This window comes from Corvus kubaryi, unplaced genomic scaffold (assembly GCF_017639235.1).
Source record: "Corvus kubaryi isolate FWS band 111438036 unplaced genomic scaffold, C.kubaryi_AGA036_p1.0 37385, whole genome shotgun sequence".
Classification (NCBI taxonomy): Eukaryota; Metazoa; Chordata; class Aves; order Passeriformes; family Corvidae; genus Corvus; species Corvus kubaryi.
The window spans coordinates 35660105-35682940 of NW_024581127.1; the positions used below are offsets into that span (position 1 = coordinate 35660105).

Here is a 22836-nt window from a genome sequence, read left to right on the forward strand (position 1 = left end):
TGACTATTTTATTATTGGTTTTCAGATGTTTGCTCCGCCCTGGCTGTCGGGGTATAAAACCCCCTGTCAGAGACTTTTCTTGGCTGTTCTTGGCCCCTCTCCCTGGTGTCAATAAACCAGCTCCTGCTTCCCCAAGAAGAGTTCCTCACTTATTCCTTCTCCCTTCGCACCTTGTCCATCGGTGGTCGAGGCGAGCCCTGCCAGAGATCTCGCCCATCCTCCCGTGATCAGTCAGCCTCCATCCTCCTTCACGGTGGTAGGCAAAGACTGCCCAGTGTTTAGGCCCAGTTGAGCTAGCCTTTGGGTAGACACTGCGGCAATCTTGGAGGTCTTCTACAACCACAATGATTCTGTGATCCTGTGATAAGGTCATGTGAACCTTTGAAAGCTTCTCTCACGCACCCCTGTGGTTTTGTTCCCCACATGGGATTTTAAAAATCATCTCGTTCTAGTCCCCTGCCACAGGCAGGGACACCTTCCACTAGCCCAGGTTGCTCCAAGCTACATCCAGCCTGTCCTTGAATGCTTGCAGGAATGGGGCAGCCACAGCTTCTCTGGTAATCCTGTGCCAGGGCCTCCCCGCCCTCACAGGGAAGAATTTTCTCATCATCTCTCTAATCAAAACCTATTGTCTTTGAGTTTGAAGCCATTCCCCCTTGTCCTGGCACTCCAGGCCCTTGTTAATGGTCTCTCCATCTTTTTTGTCATCCCCTTTAGCTACTGGAAGAACACAATTTGGTCACCCCAAAGCTTCTCTTCTCTAGGTTGATCAATCCCAGCTCCCCCAAATTTTCCTCATAGCAGAGCTGCTCCATCCTTTGGATCATCTTGCTGCCTCCTCTGGACTGGCTCCAACAGCTCCATGTCCTTCCTTTGCTGGGATCCCAGAGCTGGAGGCAGCTCTGCAGGTGGGGTCTCACCTGAGCAGAGCAGAGGGGCAGAATTCCCCCCTTTCCTGCCCAAGCTGTGAGATGAGCCCAGGATATGATTGGATTTCTGGGATTGGAGCACACATGGCTGGGTCATGTCCAGCCTCTCACCCAGCAGCACCCCCAAGTCCTTCTCGCCAGGGCTGCTCCATCTGCTCATCCCCAGCCTGAATTGACACTGGGCTTGACCCCAACTCAAGTGCAGCACAAACACTCGGTCTTGCTAAACCACATGACATTCCCACTTCTCCAGCTTGTCCAAGTCCCTCTGGATGGCATGGTCTTTCAGGTGTGTCACTGCACCCTCAACTTGGTGTCATCTACAAATTTGCTGATAGTGACCTTGATCCCTGTCTTGTCCCATGTGTTTCAACATTTATATAAAACCCTACAACTTCTTCCCAAGTACTTTTTAAAATGAAATATAAAGTAACTTTGGACTGGAACAAATCGTTATAAACAAAGCATTTCCACTTTCAGCCTTATTTTTTTAAAGAATGCAACTTTCCCTGAGCAGTTCAGGAAACTTTTCTCTGAGGAGGGAAGAGCTTTTCAAGGCCTTTTTACATAACTGAGGAGCTCATTGTTGTCCTGCCTCATGCTGAACTTTCCTCACAATGAAGTTAATTATAAATATATGAACAGTTATAAATAAATCTATAAGGCTCTGTATTTTTCTAAATCTGTGTATATGTTCCTTACATTATATCCTGGATAAAGCTGGAATGGTGGCGTAATACATATAATGGGATGAGTTAAATGTCAGCATAGAGTGGGCGAATCTGGTGTTATTCCAAACATTTTCACAGGGGAGAACATTTCAAGAATTCACTCATGAATAAAGGCAAAGAGTTTCAAACAATGTTTTCTCCTCTTTAGAAACTTCTGTTCCCAAAGACTTTGATGTCGGAAAGGAAATTCACAGGTAACCTCCACTTCCCAAATCCACTTCTGCCAAGGAATTGCCATTTTTTAAGGTGGTTTTCCCATTCTTTTCTGGAGGTTTCCTGGTTGGATTCCATGTCTGCTCTTGCCAAGAAGCATTTCTGCTGGAATGTTCCTGTTGAGTAAGCCTTGTATTATTTCCATTCTGTGTCAGAACAACATCACTGATTCCAACAGAGTTTCAAGGACCTCAAAAGAGAGAAAACCTACAGCAAATCAACCCAGGGATGACAATTTTAGGTCTTCACTATTCCCAATCTTTGAGGGTTTATGCCCAAATTTCAGTATCTGTATTTGTCAGAATTTTTTTCCTTCTGCAGTTTTAGGTGGTGACTTTGTGTTTTTCAGCTAAGTCACAAAGACCTTTTCAAGAAGAAGAGGAACATTTTTTTTGGCACAGCTCCTGGAATTAAAGGAGGTGAGAATGTGGCCACAGCTCAAACAACCCTTCCACCAAGAGACATCTCCTCCTTCTGCTGCTGGTAGCAGAGATCAGACTGTGCTGTGACACTCAGGAAAGAGCAGGAAGAAAAGGTCAAGGAGGCTAATTTGTAATTAAAGGGATGCCATTAAAGGGATGAGTCATTCCACAAGTGAGCTGTGAACCTCAGCTCATCTCTTATCTCTGTGCACACACCGGTGGCTGCTGGGAGGTGGCTGCTGGGAGTATCGGGATGGAGATTGGATTTGTTTGAATGTTAAACATCTGTCAGGGAGTGCTGGAAAAAAACACAGCCCCTTTAGACTTCAGAGCTCAAAAAGAGACCTTCCAGACAGTCCCTGCAAACCAGTTCCACCTCTACACCTTCCTCCTTCCCTGTATAATCCCTTCTTCATGTCACATTTCTTCAGGGAGTCACCAAAAAAATAAAGGAGTTTTCCTGACAAGGATGCACCTGGAGAGGTGGGAGAGGTGCACTGGAAGGTTCTTCATGCACAAAGGAAGTTCCTGTAAAGAGGAGAAAGAAAAAAGCAACAGTGAGGACTTAGAAGGAGGATCACAAACCTTGGGACATCCAACCTTCCTGATGGAATTATCATGGAATGGTTTGAGTTGGAGGGGACATTCAAGGTCACCTGGTTCCAAGCTCTCTGGACCTTCCACTTGACCAGGTTCCTCCAAGCCTTGTCCAGCCTGGCCTTGGACACCTCCAGTGATGAGGCAGCCACAGCTTTTTTGCACAACCTGTGCCAGGGCCTCCCCACCTTCACATGGAAGAATTCTTTTCTAATATCCAATCCAAACCTTCTCCCTTTGAGCTAACAGCCATTCCCCCTTGTCCAGTCACTCCATGCCCTTTCCAGCTTTCGAGGAGAACACCTGCTGATGATTCCAGCAAGGGGAATAAATCCTGGAACTCAGGTGACGTCTTTCCCCTCTCAGGATGTCACTCTCTTGAAACCCATTCCAAAAGAGAAGATTCCTGGGTGTCATCATCCCTTGGGCTTTGTTTTCCTAAGCCAGTCCTAGAGCCCAGGAAGACCAAAGGCATATCCGTGTGGCTGAGCAAGTTCTCCAAAGTTAATACCATCCAACAAAAATTTTGGCTGGGTCATTTAACTAGAAAAAAAAAGAGATACTTCCACTAATGCCAATACAATGGCTATATATAAACATATAGAAATGTCTGTGAAATGAAGCAGCTCTCATTCCTAATTAACTGCTGGCTCTCCTGGCTGGGCTCCAGCTTCCACTGACAGATGGTGATGAGCCATTCTCCTATACCCTCCTTTTATTAATGGCCTATCCAAGAGAAAATTCCTCCTCCATGCAATCCAGAACTGCCCTGAGCCCATGGCCAACCCTTCCTTGGTTTTTATTAAGTCAGGAATATCTGAACTCTGGCTCATTAGTGCCCACGTTGCTGAAGGCCTCTGGTGCAATTAAGTCTTCAGCTGGCAGCAGATTTCTCTGTAACAGCTAAATCACGACTGTCTCGTCATGGAAGATCACAAAAAGTGGGATAAAAGGATGGCTGCAAAGCCAAGTCTCCAGGGAGCATCTCCACAGCTTCACCCTAAGCTCCCTGAAGAGAGGAAAAAAAGAAAGTTTTTTCTCCCTCTACTGCTTTTTCGTCTCAAAATCCTGGTGCTGGCATGGAAATTCTCCCCGATTCGTTTCCAGGAGACTTTCTGCCTGAAGTACCTTGAAGATGAGGAAGGCAGGCACTGCCCTGGGATAACAGGGACAATTTGTTCCCAAAACAATCCTTTAGATAAGTTTGGAAGGGTTGGAAAGGCACATTTCAACCATGCAGTGAAGCACTGAGCCAATGCCAGTCAGGGCAACCCTAGAACTGGAACCAGTTTAGCTCTGCTTCTTACCTCCTCCAGAGATGTTAGAGGGAGCAATTATCACCTCCAGGACAACAACATATCCTGATGTTTAATGTTTTCCTGCTCACAGACCTGTCAGCATGGTTGGATCTGCCCTCCAGCCTTCGTGTCGGGTTCTGCAGGATTCTGCATTCCCTGCACAGGGTGCAGGGGTTGGAAACAGATGATCTTTAAGGTCCCTTCCAACCCAAACCAGTCCATGATTCCATATTCTCATGCACTCAGGAAGGAAGGTACAGCAGGATCTGTTGTTTAAGGGGTGTTGGTCACACAAGGAGGTGAGGGCAGAATCCTGAATGTGGAGGAGTGAAATTTGATTTGAACAACAAAGATAAAAAGGAGCCTCAAGTTCAGATCCTCATCCCAAGCTCAGGAGCATCCAACCACACCACATCACTGTGAGTGTCCCACTCCACAAGCACCAGATCCAAAGAGCTGAATTAGGGAACAACATTCCTGCTGCAGCTCCTGGAGTCCTTTCCTACAGCCCCTGCCAGCAGCTCCTTCTCTCCTCCCTTACTCACACAATGGTGCTACAATTACTGAGGGAAACCCCAGAATCCATGGATTGAGCTTCCAGACCCTCAGTTTTATTCTCAGCTTTGTCACTGCCAGTGGGGTGACCTTAGGCAACCTTTTACTGCTCTGATCCTCAATTTCCCAAGGAATACAAGGGGACTATTAACACTAAATTTGCTTTTCTTCTATCTCTCTGTCCCACAGGGTAATGACCTTATCACTTACCAGCCCTCCCAACGCACCTGCTCCCTCCTCAAGTGCAAGATGTCTTTCCCCTCAAATTATCTGTCTTTCCTCTCAATTTATCCCCCGAATTAACAGCACAAAGATAACTCAAAGCAATTTTGCTCTCAGCTGTCTTTGTGTTCAAGCCTCCTTCTTCCTCACACCCGATTTGGGGTTTCTGTGCCTGAGAGCTCAGTGGTGTTTTCCAGCTGCATCTGGTGGTTCCATAAACAATATTCTTCCCACTTGTGAGCTAAAATCCCAAAAATGCTTTGGGATAAGTTATTGAGGAATTCTAAATCAGAGCAGCTATGATTACATGACCCTGTGCAGCTGACCCATAATTAATGTTCCTATCAGGACATTTTTCAGATGGATCACTTGGGGAGCTGAGGTCACAAAGAGTGAGAGGATCCCAACCCACACAACTTCTCCCTTTAGAATTCTTCCTCCTTTTCTCTCTATACTGGATATCCTAGCTCTGTTAAATGTATTCCAGAATGGTTCCTGGATATATGTCTCCAGTGGCCCTATTTTCCACTTTTTATTTGTTCTCTCAATCTTTCCCCAGTGGGTTTGGGATGATCCCCACCATGTATTTCATTCAAATTCCAGGAAAATTCAAGGCGAATTGTACTTTTAATTGGCCTGTGAAATGTGATCTTACTGTACAACACCAGCCAATTCTTTCCTTTTGTATATTTGGGAATTCCAGAAGCATTTTATCCCAAGATGACACAGATTTGCTCTGTTTTGCTTTGACATGAGGCAGATACTGAGCAGGATGAGTTTTCCACCTGTCCATTCTTAGAGGTTAAAAAATGAACATAAAATAGCAAAAGACAGAGCACAAATAATGGTGAAAAATCCACCTGGATAACTTTCAAATATTCCTGTTTTTACACTTTTTGATAAAAAAATCACAAAATGGTTTGGGTTGGGAGGGACCTTAAAACTCATCCAGTTCCAACCCCCTGCCATGGGCAGGGACACCTTGCACTATCCCAGGTTGCTCCAAGCCCCTTCCAACCTGGCCTTGGACACTTCCAGGGATGGGGCATCTACAACTTCCCTGAGGAATCTGTTCCAGGACCTCACCACCCTCACGAGGAAGAATTCCTTCCTAATATCCCATCTAAACCTTCTCTCAGTTTAAAGCTGATTTTGAACACTTCTACTGAATGTCTTAATTTTCAGGAGCATTGACAGGAGCAGCTCTGCTAAAATACTCATAGGGGAACACTCTCCAACAAGTGAATTGCCTGGATTTACCCTGGAGACTCCCTAGGATGAGTTATGCTTATCCAGCCTACAAGAAGCAGCAGGCAGGGATTTTCCAACCGGCTCCAGTATCACTCCACATGGCTACACTCAATGCCCAGTCTCTCTTCTCTCCAGGGGGAACTCCTGGGTTTTTTTCCAGGATGATTCCATCAGGGGAAATGCAATTATTCATAAAATCATGGAATAGTTAAGGTTGGAAAAGACTTTTGAGATCATCAAGTCCAGCCATCGGCCCAGCATGATGTTCACCATTAACCATGTCCTCAGTGATGCATCTGCGTGTTTTTTGAACATTCACAGGGATGGGGATGGGATGAATTCCACTGTGTTGGTGTTAATTTGCTTGCCAGCTCTCCTCCCCTCTTGGACACCACCCAATTCCTGTTTGACCTCTGCAAGTGCATCACAAATACTGGCAATAGTTGGAATGCAGAGGAAGGGAGAAGAGGTTAAACCCATACCAAAGGAGAGGGAGAAGGTAGGAATTCCCTTACATTTAGTGCCAAAATCATAGAATCAAAAGCATTAAGGTGGAAAAAGACCTCTGAGATCACCAAGTCCAACTCAGTGTCCCAGCTCCTACCCAGCTCCTGCCTCTTGTGTTTCCATGGACCTCTTCCCTGCTGAGATCCCTGCTGCTCCTGCTGACTTCAGGGGCTGGATGAGAATAAAATCAGAGGCTGTGTAACCTGGAAAGTGCTTTTCCAATGTTTTTTTCCCCTGTTGGAGGGTGAGAAAGCTCCCACCCCCATGGGAGCAATCACTGTGAGCATTCAGAAAAGCCTGTGCTGAGAACAGCAATCCCCAAGGAGATTCCAAGGGAAAACGGGATCTGTGGGAGTGCAATCAGCCACTGCAAAGTGCCTTTTCCTGCAAGACTCAGGCAATTCCTATCAATTCCTTGTGTGAAATCAGTGCTGGGGAGAATGTGGGGACAGGATTTCCCTGCAGGGCCTTTGCAGAAAGAGCTTGGCCTCCTGCTGGGTCCCAGGACTCATTCCCTTTGGGACAAAGATGCTCCTTCAGGCTGTCCTGCCTCGGCATGGCTGTCCTGGCACAGCATCCATAGGGTGCCCTGTGTGATGCAGTCAGAAAGTGTCCAAAGGAGGGACACGAAGGTGGTGAGGGGTCTGGAGGGGAAGCCTGATGAGGAGAGGTTGGGCTTCCTTGGTTTGTTCAGCCCAGAAAAGATTCTGAGGGGGAACCTCGTTGGGATCTGGAGCTTCCGCATGAGGGGAAGGGCAGGCACTGATCTTTTCTCTCTGGTGACAGTGACAGGATCTGAGGGAATGGCCTTGAGTTGTGTCAGGGGAGGTTTAGGTTGGTTTTTAGGATAAGGTTCTTCCCCCAGAGGGTGATTGGGCACTGGAAAGGGCTCCCCAGGGAATGGTCACAGCCCCAAGCCCGACAGAGTTCAAGGAGTGTTTGGACAACATTGTCAGGCACAGGGTGGGATTTTTAAACATCTCCTGGAGATGGAGACTGACCTGGCGCTCACCTGAAGAGAGTTTGGGCAAGGCCACGTGCTCCCAAAGGAAGAGGGATAAAAGAAAACCCCTTCCCATCCCTGGAAGTGTTCCAGGATGGCTTGGATGGAGCTCTGAGCAACCTGGTCCAGTGAAAGGTGTCCCTGGCCATGGCAGGGCATTGAAATGAGATGATCTTGAAGGTCCCTTCCACCCAAAGCAATCTCTGATTCCATGGAAATAAAACCAGCCTAAACCAAATCAAAATAAGCCCCACTGGGGATAAAATATAACAAATAAAGGAATATATCAACCAGGAGTTAAGATTTATAACCCTGGAAAAGGCGGTTTAAAGAATCATATTCATTAAAAAAAAAATCTATGAATCCAAGTCCCTTTCTTAGTTCCTTGCTGAAAATAACAGTGAATTTACCTCGTTTCCATTTTTTCCACACAAAAGAGGGAAAGCAAAGGCTTCCCAAGCTTTTATGATGAATTGAATGCAGTTAGAGCAGGCAAGGTATTTACAAGTTGTGCTTAATAGAAAGGTTTATCAAAGGCAGGGTAATTACCAGACAGTTTGGGGGCCTGAACACTGAGTGTTATTAAAATAAAAAGATGTAGAAAAAAAAGGTAGAGGAGGAAATAAAAGAGAATTCACAGGGAAATGCGTAAAAGCAAATGGCTTTAAAGCCAAACTGGTGCCTCAGCTCTCTTTACACAGAGAAAAAAAGCAAATTATGACAGGGCAGGGTGAGCAAGGAAAGCAAGAAATGCCTGGATTAGTGGGAAAAAATTACAGCAATAAAGGGTCAGGAGGTGTGGAGGATGTCCCTGCCCATTTTTTGAGGGGATATTTCATCAGGGATGCCAGGTGCAGGTGAGATCATGGAATCCCAGAATGGTTTGGGTTGGAAGGGACCTTAAAAATCACCTTGTTCCAACCTCTGCTATGGGCAGGGCCACTTACCACTAGACCAGGTTGCTCCAAGCCCCATCCTGCCTGGCCTTGAGCACTTCCTGGAATGGAAATTGGATGAAATCTTTTACTATCCCTGTGAAACCACGAAGGAGCAGTGTCAGAAGAGGCTCGTGACCCAGATGGACACTTTGATCCAACTGGGAATGGTTGTTCTCTCCTTCCCAATCAGCAGAAACCCCACAACTTCCCCAGGTAGTTCTCTCCAAAGTCTAAGCAGTCTGACTGCTAAAAATAACTGCAGCTTATCCACGCTCAAATCATTCCAGTAATTAATAGAAAATTAATTCAAGGCAGGCGGCGATGCCCCTGAGAGCAAACGACCTTGCTTTGTGCAGGGAAGAAAAATTAGCCAAAGTCCATCCAGTTTGAGCCATCAAAATGGGAAGAACAGGATGTTCCCAATCTCCTGACTGTTTTTATCCACACAGGATTTGTGGATCACAAGGGAGGAAGAGCTCCCATTACCATTCCTACTATTCCCTGACCAGCAATTATATCATCCTTGATATTTTGTTGGGATCCTTGACATTTACTTTGATTTTTTTTTCCATTTTCTTTCTTTTTTTCTTCACCTCTGGATGCTGTTCCTACAGTTAAATCTGGTCTATGGAAATACGGTTAATGCAGCTCCATCCCTGTTCATCCCTCCATCCATCCACTTGACTGCCCATGGGTCTGACTGAACATCACCCTGCCCAGGTTCAAGCAAATTAAATGAGGAGAAAGCTCTCAAAGCCCTAGAAATAATCTCATTTTTTGTGAAAATTAGTCAAAAAGCGGAGAAACCCCAAAATGAGGGGTCCCACAAAAGTATCTCAGCTCCTCAACCACTCCTAGAAGCAGAAGCCAGGTGGACAACAGGAAAATCCATCCCCTAGTGATGCCTTTTGCACAACCAAAGAGGAAGGAATCCTGGTAAGGAGCCCAAAGGCAGGGAAAAAAAACAGAGAACTGGGAGCTTAGAGGATTGAGGGGACACGTGCATGGGAAATTCAGCTTCATTCATTCCCAAAATTTCAGGTCAAGGGAGAAGATTCTCTCCCTCTGCTCCAATGAGACCCCACCTGGAGCACTGCATCCAGCTCTGGCGTCCAACATCAGAGGGACTTGGAGCTGCTGGAACAAGTCCAGAGGAGGCCACAGAGCTGTCCCAAGGGCTGGAGCTCCTCTGCTCTGGAGCCAGGCTGGGAGAGCTGGGAATGTTCACCTGGAAAAAGGAAGGCTCCAGGGAGAGCTTAGAGCCTCTCCCAGCGCCTGAAGGAGCGCCAGGAGAGCTGGAGAGGGACTTTGGAGAAGGCAATGGATTGCCAGGACACAGGGAATGGCTTCCCACTGCCAGAGGGCAGGGTTAGATGGGATATTGGGAAGGAATTCTTCCCTGGGAAGGTGGGGAGGGGTTGGAACAGAAATTCCAGAGAAGCTGTGGCTGCCCCATCCCTGGAAGTGTTCCAGACCAAGTTGGATGGGGTTTGGAGCAACCTGGGATAGTGGAAGGTGTCCCTGCCTATGGCAGGGTATAGAATGAGATGATTTTGAAGTCCCTTCCAACCCAAACCATTCTGAAAAGTGCACCCTTTGGCTGTGCCCAGGCTGCAGAGTCTGTAAATCCATCTCCTCCATTTCCATCCTATCAGGTCTGTTTAATCCCAGATATATTCCTGTCCATCCTTTGGCATCCCACTTTTTGCTGGAGAGACTGACAAGGCAGCTGTTAATTCCGTGCTCAGTGCTGGCTGTGCTATCGATCCCAAAACCTCTGGGCTCGGGATCTGTGGCACCTCAGAAAAGGTCACGGCTGAGCAGAATGTACAATTTGTAAAGGTCAGGCAGGGGAAGGGATCCCTGACTCCTGCCTGGGGAGCTGAGAGGGATGATTTCATTCCAGCAACAAAATCAAAAGTGGAGCTGCTGGGAGCAGCTTTGAATCACACAATAAGATTTTGTTTTTCCTTTTATGTGTCCATTTATTGTTAAGAATCTGACAAAACGCAACCATCTGCAAGGTGGTGCCTATTTAGTAGCCAAGCTCCTGTAAATCAGTAAAGATTTAGCCAAAAAATTAGTTGGCAATCCAATTTGTTTGATCAAATTCAGGTTTGGATTTAGGACAAGTTTGACAATGTCCCAAGCTCTTCTGACCAGGCCTCCCCTGGGCATATCACAGAATCATGGAATGGTTTGGGTTGGAAGGGATCTTCGGGATCATCCACTTCCAACACCCTGCCGTGGGCATCTTCCACTGTGCCAAGTTGATCCAAGCCCCATCCAACTTGGTCTTGGACATTTCCAGGAATGGGGAAACCACAGCTTCTCTGGGCAAATTGTGCCAGGGCCTCCCCACCCTCACAGGGAAGAATTCCTTCCCAATATTCCATCTAAATCTGCCCTTTATCGAGGGGACCTTGAAGCCTTTCCCCCTTGTACTGTCAAATAAGCAAATTCCTAATGACTTCAAGCAACTGAGGGTTGATTTTTCCAATCGATTTTCCAGCTTAACAGTTAAATCAGGAGGAAATGACAGATATTAATCAGAATGCCCGTTATCTCTCCTGATTTGTGCAACTCATCTTCTGCTGACCTAAACATCAGAGCACTTCATAAAGCAGCCAAGGGGAAAAAAAAACAACAACACTTTTTTAATGAAATAGTTTTTGTAAGAAATTGCCAATTCATCAAAATCAAATTGCTTCACGCCACTGCATCTCTCCGGCCCAATTAGTTTGTAGTTAGTTAACACAAAGTGGAACAGTTCTAAGCAGAGGGACAAAGACAAGTGTTATCAGAATTCCTGCCTCTGTAAAAAGAGTAGCATCTGCTCCAGGGAAAGGAAACCTGGCTTTAAAGGACTGATCCTGTATCTCCTGTATCTTAATTGCATATCCCAAGTGGAAACTCACTGGTTTAGATGGATCTTGCTCTCCATAACTGCGTTTGATCCCAAAATCCATTCCGGACTTCAAATAATTTTATTATTTCCGCAGAGTTCTTCTTTGCCCACAAAATCCTGTTTCCCAACACTTTGTCAACAAATTCTGAACCAAGCCACAAGAAAAGCCTGGACAAAAATGTTCCCTCAAGAAAACATTTTTCCCATGTATAAGTTCATGAGATGAGCTCCTTCTGCGCAGAAGATTTTTCCCAAAACCTCGTTAATGTTGGGAAAGCACCACCACTTATGGGGACTGAGCACAGACTAAGGGCAGGATGGACAAAAAAGGCGATTTTATGACATTTGCATGAGGTGGAGACAACTTAGGAGGACTTCAGCATGCCATGAAGTTATGCAGGGAAAAATTAAAAGGGCCAAAGCCCTGCTGAGGTGGGGATTGATCTCTTCTCCCATGGAATAGGACCAGAGGAAACAGCCTGAAGTTATCAGGGAAGGTCTAAATTGGATATTAGGGAAAATTTCTTCACTGGATGGGTTGGAACAGGCTGCCCAGGGCAATGAAGTGCCCATCCCTGGAGGGATTTAAAGAATATGTGGTTGTGGCACTTTGGGACATGGGGTTGTGGTGGCCTTGGCAGTGCTGGGGGAATGGTTGGACTCCATGATCTCAGAGGGTTTCTCCAACCTGAAGGACTCCGTGATTCTCTGGGAAAGGAGAGACCAAGAGGCTGTGGATTGAGTGCAGCTGTGGCCACATAGGGAGCCATGGTCCCTGCTGGTCATATCTGGCCCCAGATACACCCTTTTCTACGCTCTGGATTCAAAGCCAGGGTTGGACAGGACTTGGACCAACCTGGTCTGGTGGAAGTTGTCCCTGCCCATGGCAGGGGATTGGAACTGGATGATCTTGAAGGTGCCTTCCACCTAAAATCCTTCTGTGCTTCTGTGTTTCCTCCTGCAGCAGCTGGACCGGAAATCTCAGGGTCTTCCCCATCCATATTCTGTGGTTTCTGGTGGGGCCAGGAAAATTAATTTTCCCGATGGAAGGAAAAGCTCTTAGACTGGGAAGCAGCAAGGGTGGTTGAGGGTCCTGGTTTGAGATCTGTTGTGTGATCCCAGGAAATTCATGTTTCCTGCCTGTATTTCCAATATTTTGCCACATTTCTACACAGGAAGCTGCAATGCCTGGTAAGGGAAGGGTCAGAAAGTTTTTCGTGAGAGCAGCACAAGCACAGAACCTCTTTGTGGTCCCAGCCCAGGCTTCTCTCCCCACCCTTCACCCCAACTCCAAAGCGTGGGAGCAGGAAAATGCTCTCCTTTCTCCCCACAAACAACTCCAGGATGCGCCAGGCATCGCCGGCAGGAGCTGGCAGGGATCCCACACTCCAAGACTTTTCAAAGCAGAAGAGCTCAGCAATTAGCAAAATAACAACAAAAAAAAGTCAAATGCATTTTTGGTGCTCTGAAGTTGCTGAGATTTTTAAACAAACAATCTGGGGCTGCTCCCACACGCCGGGAGAGGTTTGGGCTCCAGCCATGTAGCAACAGCACCATCGTATGGGAATCTCCAATCCCTGCAGCCCCTGGAATTTTCTCCATCGACTCCTCACTCCGCAGACAAGATCAGCACCGTGGTGGGATTTATTTGCAGCCAGGCATTGATTTCATGGTTGTCAGCAGGAATGTGTGGGATGTGAAGGTGAATTTTTCTCCAGGGCTGGTCAGGATAGCTCCGCAAATCGGAAATCCCAAATGGGAATCGCTGGATGTTTCGCTCTGTGCCAAGACCCTTGGAGAAATACTCAAGGTCAAACAAGCGCCTTGCTCGTTAAACTTTTGCATTGCTCCCTGATTGTACCTGTGGGCACCCACAGATCCCAAAAACTTCGCTTGGGATGCAGGAATTCCAAGCCCTGTTTGGTGTTGGAGGAAAAAGAGGCACAAAGGAAGGAAGGCTCGAGCCAAAGGTCCCTGAGCAGCCCTGTCCCTGAGTGACAGAGACCTAAACACCTTTCTGCATCCTCTCTGCTCCTAGTGGCAGTTCCAGTCCCTGCTGCTGGACTCTGGAATTCCAGCAGGAATCCCAGCCTTGCATCCATGTGCTCCGAAGCTCATTTGAAGAGCAAACCTGGATATAAATCCTTGGAGTGGGAGCTGGACCATGACATGGAACAGTATTAAATAGCTACAGATGTGGGAGCTGGAGCCTCTCTCTGCTGGCAGCCAAGGGCACCTCTGCAGCAGCTGGAATCAGTTTTCCTGCTGCTGGATCAGCAACGTTCATGTCCATTGCAGGACGTGCCACAGGAGAGTGGAAAACAGCTGGGAGATGGGGGAGAAATATTTTAGGCTGAGAAAAGGAACATTCTGTGTCTTTCCATAGAACCATGGAATTGTTTGGGTGGAAAGGAACCTTCAAGAACATCTTGTCCAACCCTCTGCCATGGGCAGAGACACTTTCCACTATCCCAGCTTGCTCCAACCTGGCCTTGGACACTTCCAGAGATGGGGCATCCACAACTTCTTGGGCAACCTGTGCCAGGACCTCATCACCCTCACAGGGAAGAATTTCTTGCCAATATCCAATGTAAACCTACTCTTTCATCCATCCATCCATCCATCCATCCATCCATCCATCCATCTCTGGAAACAGCTCTATACCTCCTCCTTTTGAAATCTTTTTCTCACCTTATCAATTCATCTGTTATCCTGAATACCCAATCCGATGCCTCATTTGGGATCCACGCTTCCCTCCTTGCAGAAAAGTCCATAATGAGATTTGCCTCACTCCCACCTGGTGACTCAACCTCATTTATTCCCCACCCATTCTGATTTGGGACAGCTGAGTATTCCTGAGGTGGTGTTCCCAAGAAAAGTCATAAAAAATTCCCACTTGGATGCCTGAATTGGTCACTCAATTCCCTTCCTCTAATATCCCAAATTCCCCCAGCATGAATAGACTTGCAGGCAGCATCAGCTCCCTGTGAAACACCATCCAGGAGCGGAAAAGCCAATAAAATTCCCTCTGCATACCATTTTAACTGCACACAGAGACTTCAGAATATCCTGGAAAGGAGTTACAGGCAGGCAGGACCATGCTGAGAAAACAACTCAGTGACCCCTCCTCAGGGCCAGGCAGCCTTGGACAGCAGCTCCTCTTGTTCCTGCCCTTAATCCTGGCTGGAATTAAGGCATCCAAGAAGGTGTCTGAAGAAGAAGAAGTCTGAGCTCAGAGTCTGGAGAATGCGGAGGATCTCCTGGTGATCCAGCTGTTCCAAGGGCTGCAGTTCATCCAGGAGCTGGGATGATGATGAACTTCAGCTTCATTTCCTTATGACGGGTTCTGCTTGTTTGGGGTTTTTTGTTTCTCTTCTGCTGATGGATTTAAGATGAAAAAGGGGAGGTCTAGATGGAATATTGGGAGGAAGTTTTTCCCTGGGAGGGTGGGGAGGCCCTGGCACAGGTTTTCCAGAGAAGCTGTGGCTGCCCCATCCCTGGAAGTGTTCAAGGCCAAGTTGGACGGGGCTTGGACCCCATGGCAAGGGGTTGGAATAAGATGATCTGGAAGACCCCTCCAACCCAAACATTCCATGATCCTGTGATTCTAAGACTCTGTCATCCTACAGGCTTCCCTCCAGATGTCCAAGAAATTGGAGAAACTTCCTTTTGATGTCTTTCTGTCCAGATTTTACCTATTCACCTTTTTTTCCTCAAATATCTAGCTCATGGCCACTCCTCGATGTGATCCATGACACCACGGTCTGTACCATGATCCATCACCATTTTCCCAACCAGGCAGGAACAAATAATCCAGAACCAGGATAGAGCAAATAATCAACTCCTGTTTCCTCTTTTCCCAAACAAAGAGCTCCAGACCCAGCTCTATCAGGAATCAGCAGTGACAGCAAAAACAGTATTAAAAAAAACAAACTCTAAGTGATTTTCAAGCATCATGAGATTCCCAGAGGGAATTGATGGTCTTTTCCATGAAGGCAGATGAATTGGGAATTTAATGACCTCAGGAAAAGAAAACACCACCATGTACACCCAATCCTATGGATAAGTGTGTGTTAATGCACGTGGAATTATAACGGGACACGTTTGCCATCTTCAGGAGTCGAGCAGGAATTGCACTTCAATTTCCCAAAAAACAGTGAGAATCAACAATTCATGTAACGATACAGGAATTCCCGGGATCTCACACGGCCTCAGGCAAGCAGGACTGGGGGATGTAGAAGCTCTCAGCTGTCAGATTCTCTCACAGCACCACAAGGTTTGGGTTTTTCTGGTCGATGTTAGAAAAAGAATAAAAATAATGGCCCTGGGAGAGATGGAAAGAGTTTTATTCCTTATCAAGGATTTTTTTAAGAAATATTTAATTCCAGGCCTTGGTGGATTTGATAGGGAGGGTTTTTTCCCCCTTGGCCCTGTTCTTCCCTACCACAAAAAGCCAAACCCTACAGGGACAATCCTAAGGGATTAAAAAAGAAAAATAGCCTTGAAGAGCTCTGAATGAGGAACTCCAGAGCCTGAAAAAAAGTACTAGGTTTTTTTATCCATAAAGGTTGACTATAAATGATCTGGTCTGTAAAAATATGATGAGGCAGAAGCCAATAGACACAGAAAGAAGGTGTTGGGATGTTTTTTTAGGCATGTTTTACACAGAAGAGTCCAAGTGGAAGTGGTTAAGATCCCCATGGAGGAACCAGGATTTTCAAATCATCTCCTCCACTAGACTCTCCACTGGCATAAATCAGGGCAGGAGTTTTATTGTCTACCTCTCACCCCACAGCCACTGATCAATGACCCACCTGCACACCTTCCTTTCAATTTGGAAAAATTCCTGCATGAGAATAAATCCCTAAAGGAAAGAAATGCACAGCACTGGGATCCCAGGAAAAAAATAAATTAATTAAACATTGAATTTAGCAAAAAAACCCTGTTTTCTTTTGCCCTGGCATGTCCTGAGAAGTGGTCACAGGATGTGAGGAATGGGAGAGGATTCTGCTCAACCCACGAGAGCAAACATTCGCACTTGAGGCTGGAATGTGGCTGAACTCACCCTGTCTGTGACAGAGAAGTGGCATTTTTTGGACAAGCCTGGGTTGTTGACATTGAGTCTACTATGAGTCAAGTGTCCAAACTTGTACCCAGCCTCTGCCAGACAAGAGGGACACAAAGAGAACCAAGTCACAAATGAAACATCTCAAAATAAATCCATCACAAAGTCCCTTGGGTTTCAAACATCAAAAAGGAGTTGGCCATTGCTTTTCAACAGAAAACAAATGCAAATGAGGCCGAATGAACTCCTCAATACCTGGAAAGGCCAATGCACTTTTAATTTGCCCACATACCTCCCTACCACATACCTTGTTATCACGAGTATCGCTCACACAGGCAGATAAATACCCGAAGTTGTTGATTCAAAGAACATTTTGTCCCCAATTTAAACACAATGGCTCCACTCAGGGTGGCACGGGGGTGGAGAGCCTCGTTCACAGGGTGCCACTGCAGCCTCAGTGACTCTGAAGAAATGCATAAGGCTGGCCTTGTTCAGAAGAATTTGGGGCTTTTTCCACTCCTGTGAGCACTTTGCCCAAGGGTAGGAGGGAAGGCGGGGGTGGCAGCGGTGGAGGGGAGCCCAGAGAGTGGCAGGGAAACAGGAGAGGCACCAAACACAAATATCCCAACGCACAAAGCAACCCCTCCCTTGGTCCAGCCAGCAGCTCCCTCAGGTGCCTTCTCAGGGATGGCCTTGTGGGCATGCCCTGCCTCCCTGGATATATAACCTGCCCCAGGAGGGACAACTACCCAGAGGCAGCCCCAGAGAGGTTATTCCAAGATGAAGGCTTTCCTTGTGCTCCTGCTGGGAGCACTCCTGTGCGTGGACTCAGGTAAGATCCCGAAAAGGATCCACCCCCCAGCCCTTCCTGCAGATCTTCAGTCTGGGAGAAGGATTTGTGGTGGGGTTTGGCAGGGAGGGAAGAGATGTTGGCACATGGTCATCCCAAGATATATCCCTTTGGATGGGTGTTGAGTGGGAAAAATGCACAGTGCCATCCTGGGGATGGTGGAATCCTCATAGCTTCCAGGAAAGAGAAATCCTGAATTAATCAAAATCCAAGTTTTTTAAGCCAGACCACACAGTTAAGGGAGTAGGGGAGGGGTTAAGTGCGGGGGGGCGGGGGGGGGTATTTTCCTTCTTCCCAGGCTATCAAAATTGCAATATTTCTGCAAAGTTTTCCTCCAAAATTTTCTTCTGACTTTTCCTTTCAAAAGCAGACCCTGACACCATCCAGATTTCCAGAATTGTGTAAGACAGTAAAAACAACAGTGCCATGATGTGTTATTTTATAGAGTGGATGGGTGGACTTTGGACACCCTCATGTTTTTATAGCTTCACTGAGAAAAAATAAAAAAGGGTTTAAAGCAGCTTTTCCCTATTACCAGTGAAGAGAAGAATCAAATCTGAGCAGTTTTTCAATCAGCAGAGGATGCCTAAGGAATAAGCTGTGAAGGGTCTTGCACAGTCCACAGACCTTTCTCTCTGCCAGCTTCCATCAGAGCACTCAAAATTTGACTTTTATGGCATTATAAGTCAGAACAATGTGAGAACAGAGTGCAGCACTCAGACAAATTGGGGGTTGGCTGCTCACCTCTGTGACTGCATCAGTCGTCTACACCGGAGTGTCTTAGACAGAGGGACACCAAGTGCCTCAAATTAATTCCTTCAATCCCTAATTTCTAAATAGGGGTTTTCAGTATCCTAAAAGAGTATTTTATGCAACTGAACTGGGGGATTCATGATACAGGTTTGGTGATCTAAAGGAAATATATACATATATATTAACGTTAACTGACACTTGCAAGGCTCCAGTGACAGCCTGCGGCACAAGTAGGTGACAGGAACAGGTAATTACACCACAATCTCACTCCTCTGGGGACAATTTGTCACCAGGGCTGGACACTTGGGAACTGTCAGGTTTATCCTGCCTTTGCTGGATGCACAGAACAGCCCAGCAGGTGTTGCCAGCATTGATTTCCATCCCCTGTGGAGAGACATTTCCTTGAGGGAGTGGGAACAGGGTGGTCAGAGAGGGGTAAAAGTCATGTTTGAACTTTGCTTTCGAAGAGGGGGGAGATGGAGAGTGAGAGTCACAAGTTCAGAACTGAGACAATGCGAGGAGACTTTGAAAAATCCTGCTCCATCCCTCAGGCTGGATGGGGCTTGGAGAAACCTGGTCTAGAGGGATGTGTCCCTGATGAGATGATCTTTAAATCCCATCCAACCCAAACCATTCCATTATTCTCTTCAAGCCCAGCTCCATCTGCTCTCTTTTTGCTCCCTCACTGCACTGACTACATCCAAAATATCTTCAGCACCTGCCAAACCTGACTCCCACCTCAACTAGGTGCATTATAATCCATAAAAAAATGGAAAAAAGTAATTTTTTTTCCAAAGCAGAGGAGATATCTTCCTTTGAGGATGCCCAGGAATGGTCCGGTTTCCCAGTGCAAACACTTGGTTGAGTTCTCTGGAGAGCTTTGGGTAGATTGAAGATACATGAGAGGTATAGAATTGTTCCTCCTTCTGCAGGACTGGGTCCAGTTCTGGGGTACAAGATCAGAAGGACATGGAACAGCTGGAGCAAATCCAGGGGAGACCATGGAGATGCTTCAAGGGCTGGAGCCTCCCTCCTCCGGAGCCAGGCTGGGAGAGCTGGGGATGTTCACTCTGGAGAAGAGAAAACCCTGGGGAGACCTCACAGCCCCTTTCAGTGCCTAAAGAGGCTCCAGGAGAGTTGGGGATAAATTTTTAGGAGATCCTGTTGGGATAGGATGAAGGGTAATTTTTTAAAAATAAAAAAGGGTGGATTGAGGTTGACTATAATTAAGACATTTTTTACAATGAGAGTGGTGAAAAAATGGATCAGGCTGCCCACGGAAGCTGTGGCTGCCTCATTCCTGGAAGTGTCCAAGGCCAGGTAGGATGGGGCTTGGACCAACCTGGTCAACTGGAAATTGTCCCTTCCCATGGCAGAGGGGTGGAACTGGATGATTTTAAAGTCCCTTCCAACCCAAACCATTCCATAATTCCCTGATTTCTCTCCTAACCTCTCTTGGTTTCTTGCAGGTTCATCTTTGCAGTGCTACAGCTGCACATCCCAGCTCAGCAATTCCAAGTGCGTGACGAAGATGGAGTGTGGCGAGAAGAATATGTGCAAGACAGATGTCATCCGTAAGGAAAAATGGGGGTGGAAAATGAGTTAGTTGGGATGCTGGAGCCAAACATCTTCCCAGCCTCAGGTGTCCCATCCAGGCTCACCCCTTTTGGATACAGCAGGTGGTTTGGGCCAGCAAACCTCAGTGTGCAAATGTGTTTCGCCTGCACAAAATTAGGTTTATTTCTCTTTCACAACACCAAAAATTATTTGCTTGCAAGGGCTATGGTTAATTTCTTTTGCAATATTTGCAAACATGAATTAAAATGGGAGGGGCTGAGCCTGGTCCAACCTGGTCGTGAAAGCGCAGATTTGAGGTGAGATCAATGAAAATGACAGAATTTCATCTCTGTGTCTGTGGGGAACCTTGAAAAATTAGGATTTTATCTTCCCATTCTAGATCTGGTTTGCCCTGTCCATATCTGTGCTGACAGCTGAGTTGCTCTTAGACCTGGAGCACAAAATGCACAAAATGCACATTGAACCTTCTCTCTGTCAGGCAGTAGATGTGATACCGCCAGTAGGAATTATCCTGGTTGGGAATGTGCAAATCCATGGCATTCACATGCAGGAGAGCCAAGATGTTGTAGAACTCTTCCTTATTTATTGCACATGGCAAAGATTTAGTGCCCAGAATGGATTTTAGATCTCCTGGAGGAGAATGGATCGGATCTCCCGGAGGTCAAAATCTGCTGGTAACCAGCAGCTGCCAAAACTGACCAAAAAAATGGGCTGTGCCTCTCAGAAACAAATCAAACAATAACTCTGCCTCCTGATATGGGAATAACCTTGTTTCCATAATTTCCCAGGTGTTGAAAGGCTCCGTGCAACAAAGATGTTTGGGTTTGGGCTTCACAGTGAGAGAGGGCAGGGTTAGATGGGATATTAAGAAGAAATTCCTTGCTTTGAGGGTGGTGGGGCCCGGAGAAGCTGTGGCTGCCCCATCCCTGGAAGTGTCCAAGGCCAGGTTGGACAGGGTGTGGAGCAATCTGGGATAGTGCAAGGTGTCCCTGCCCATGAGATGATCTTGAAGGTCCCTTCCACCTCAAGCCATTCTGTGATTCCGATTTTTCTCCCAAGGAACGAGCTCAGATAAGAACAGCATCCCATTATTCAGTTCCATGAGGCTTGGCTTGTACTGAGTGCTTGTAATAATGGTCCTGCTTTCCTCCCAGGGGTCGTGGGGCTCTTCAGCATCATCAGCAAGGGGTGCGATTCCTCATGTGATGCATCCTACCAGGACTTCAATGTGGGCAACAGGAACATCTCCTGCTGCAGCAGTGACCTCTGCAATGTCAACGCCGCGGGCAGTGTGAGGTCCAGCTATGGGCTGGCGGGAGGAATAGCGGCCGGAGTGCTCTGGACCGTCCTCAACAACAAATTGTGAGGAGCAAAGAGGCCTCCCATGACCACAGCAAGTCTTGGAGCACCCTTCTAACAACAGGAATTGTAACCAGGAGCAGTGGGGTGTGTTGGGCACCCAGCACCCTGGGAGCCATATGATGGCTTCTGCTTTAATCTTGCAAAGCTTGAGTGCTACCAGATAAGGAAATTTGTGATCATGTTATCTGCAAAACACCTCAAATAAAGTTATTTCTCCACCAACTGTGTGTGTCAGGTATCTATTACTCAGTCACCTATTTCTGCCTGCAGCAGAGCTGTGGGTGTTGTGTAGCCGGCCGATGTCTAGCCCAGGTCACTGCTGTGCAATGTGACCTGAAGCCCCCTCAGGGGATGAGGGAAAGGCTGTGGATGTATCTATCTGGAGTTCAGGAAAGCCTTTGATTCTGCTTCCCACGATATTCTCCTGGAAAAGTTGGCAGTCCAGGGCTTGGGAATGTGTACTCTTGTCCGGGTTAAAAACTGTCTGATTCCACAGAGGGGTGGGGAAAGGTGCCACCTCCAGCTGGTGGCTGGTCACCAGTGGTGTCCCCCTGGGATCAGTATTGGGGTCAGTCCAATATATTTATTGATGATCTGGATGAGGGGGTCAAGAGCACCCTCGGGAAGTTCACCAATGACACTGAGTTGGGTGGGATGTTGATCTGCTGGAGGCCAGGAAGGCTCTGCAGAGGGATCTGGGTCAATGTTCCAAGGCCAATGGTTTGAGGTTCAACAACACCAGTGAGGTGTCTGAGTGCAAGGCAAACTCTATAACACCTCTCATATACAGTTAAAGCGCCTCCTTACAGCTATAGATTCATAGTTATTCTGTGCCTTCTCCAGCTGATTTATTTTATGGATCTAAACTTGGATGTTACCACCTTGTATTGGGAGATCCTTTGGCAAAGGCAGAAGAAAAAGCACCGTACAGAGGCCGGAGAGAAACTCTCAGGTGGGTTTTCCAAGCTACACCCACGTGAAGAGATCTGGTAAAAAACAAGGAAGGAAACATGGAGGGTGAATCTGGGAGAGCCCTGGGTGGGAGCAACAGGATTTAAGGAGCTGTGAAGTCAGGCCAGCAGTGGGTAGAGGATTAAAAGGGGAGGGAGATTGGCCAAGAGCACCAAATTCCTCTCTTACACCTTAAAAATTATTGGAGCTGACAAGGATGTGCGGCTCCACGGGCTGAAATAACAAGGAATCATTTCCCTGGTGGGGATGAGTTGCCTGGAGGATCCATAGCCATGGGACAAGGGTCAAAATCCCATTTGGGATGAAGTCAGTGGGATGTCAGGAGATAATGACACCGTCTGCTGTTGTGAAAGATGAAAGTGCGTAAATCCTTGGGATGCAAGGCATTAACAAGCTGCTAATTGTAGAAAGTTGGGAAGGGGTTTCCGCGGAGAAAATCAAGAATGAGCCACCTTGTTTGCAGGAATCCAACCTGGTTATAGGTGAAGGGAGGATATGGGACAAGTGGAGTGATTTATTCTGGCTTTTCCAAACCTCCTGAGTCATATCCATGAAAAGGGGCTCATCCAGCTGTGTATTTCCCACTGTGCATGGGTGACCAACTCCACGAACTCTCCATTCCAGGGAATCCTCTGCTTGCACTGCAGGGATTTTCCTGACATCTCAGTGCCCTGTGCCCACT

The 22836-nt window shown here is 46.9% G+C and overlaps 1 protein-coding gene across 1 annotated transcript; it reads left to right on the forward strand.

Moving 5' to 3' along the window:
- The first annotated feature begins 17042 nt into the window (after positions 1 to 17042).
- LOC121668555 (prostate stem cell antigen-like) lies at positions 17043 to 21404 on the forward strand. The gene is made up of 3 exons (XM_042036429.1): positions 17043 to 17471; positions 19712 to 19816; positions 20975 to 21404. The coding sequence occupies exons 1-3, from the start codon at positions 17420 to 17422 to the stop codon at positions 21184 to 21186; spliced, it is 369 nt and encodes a 122-aa protein (XP_041892363.1). The 5' UTR covers positions 17043 to 17419; the 3' UTR covers positions 21187 to 21404.
- Positions 21405 to 22836: the final 1432 nt, after the last annotated feature.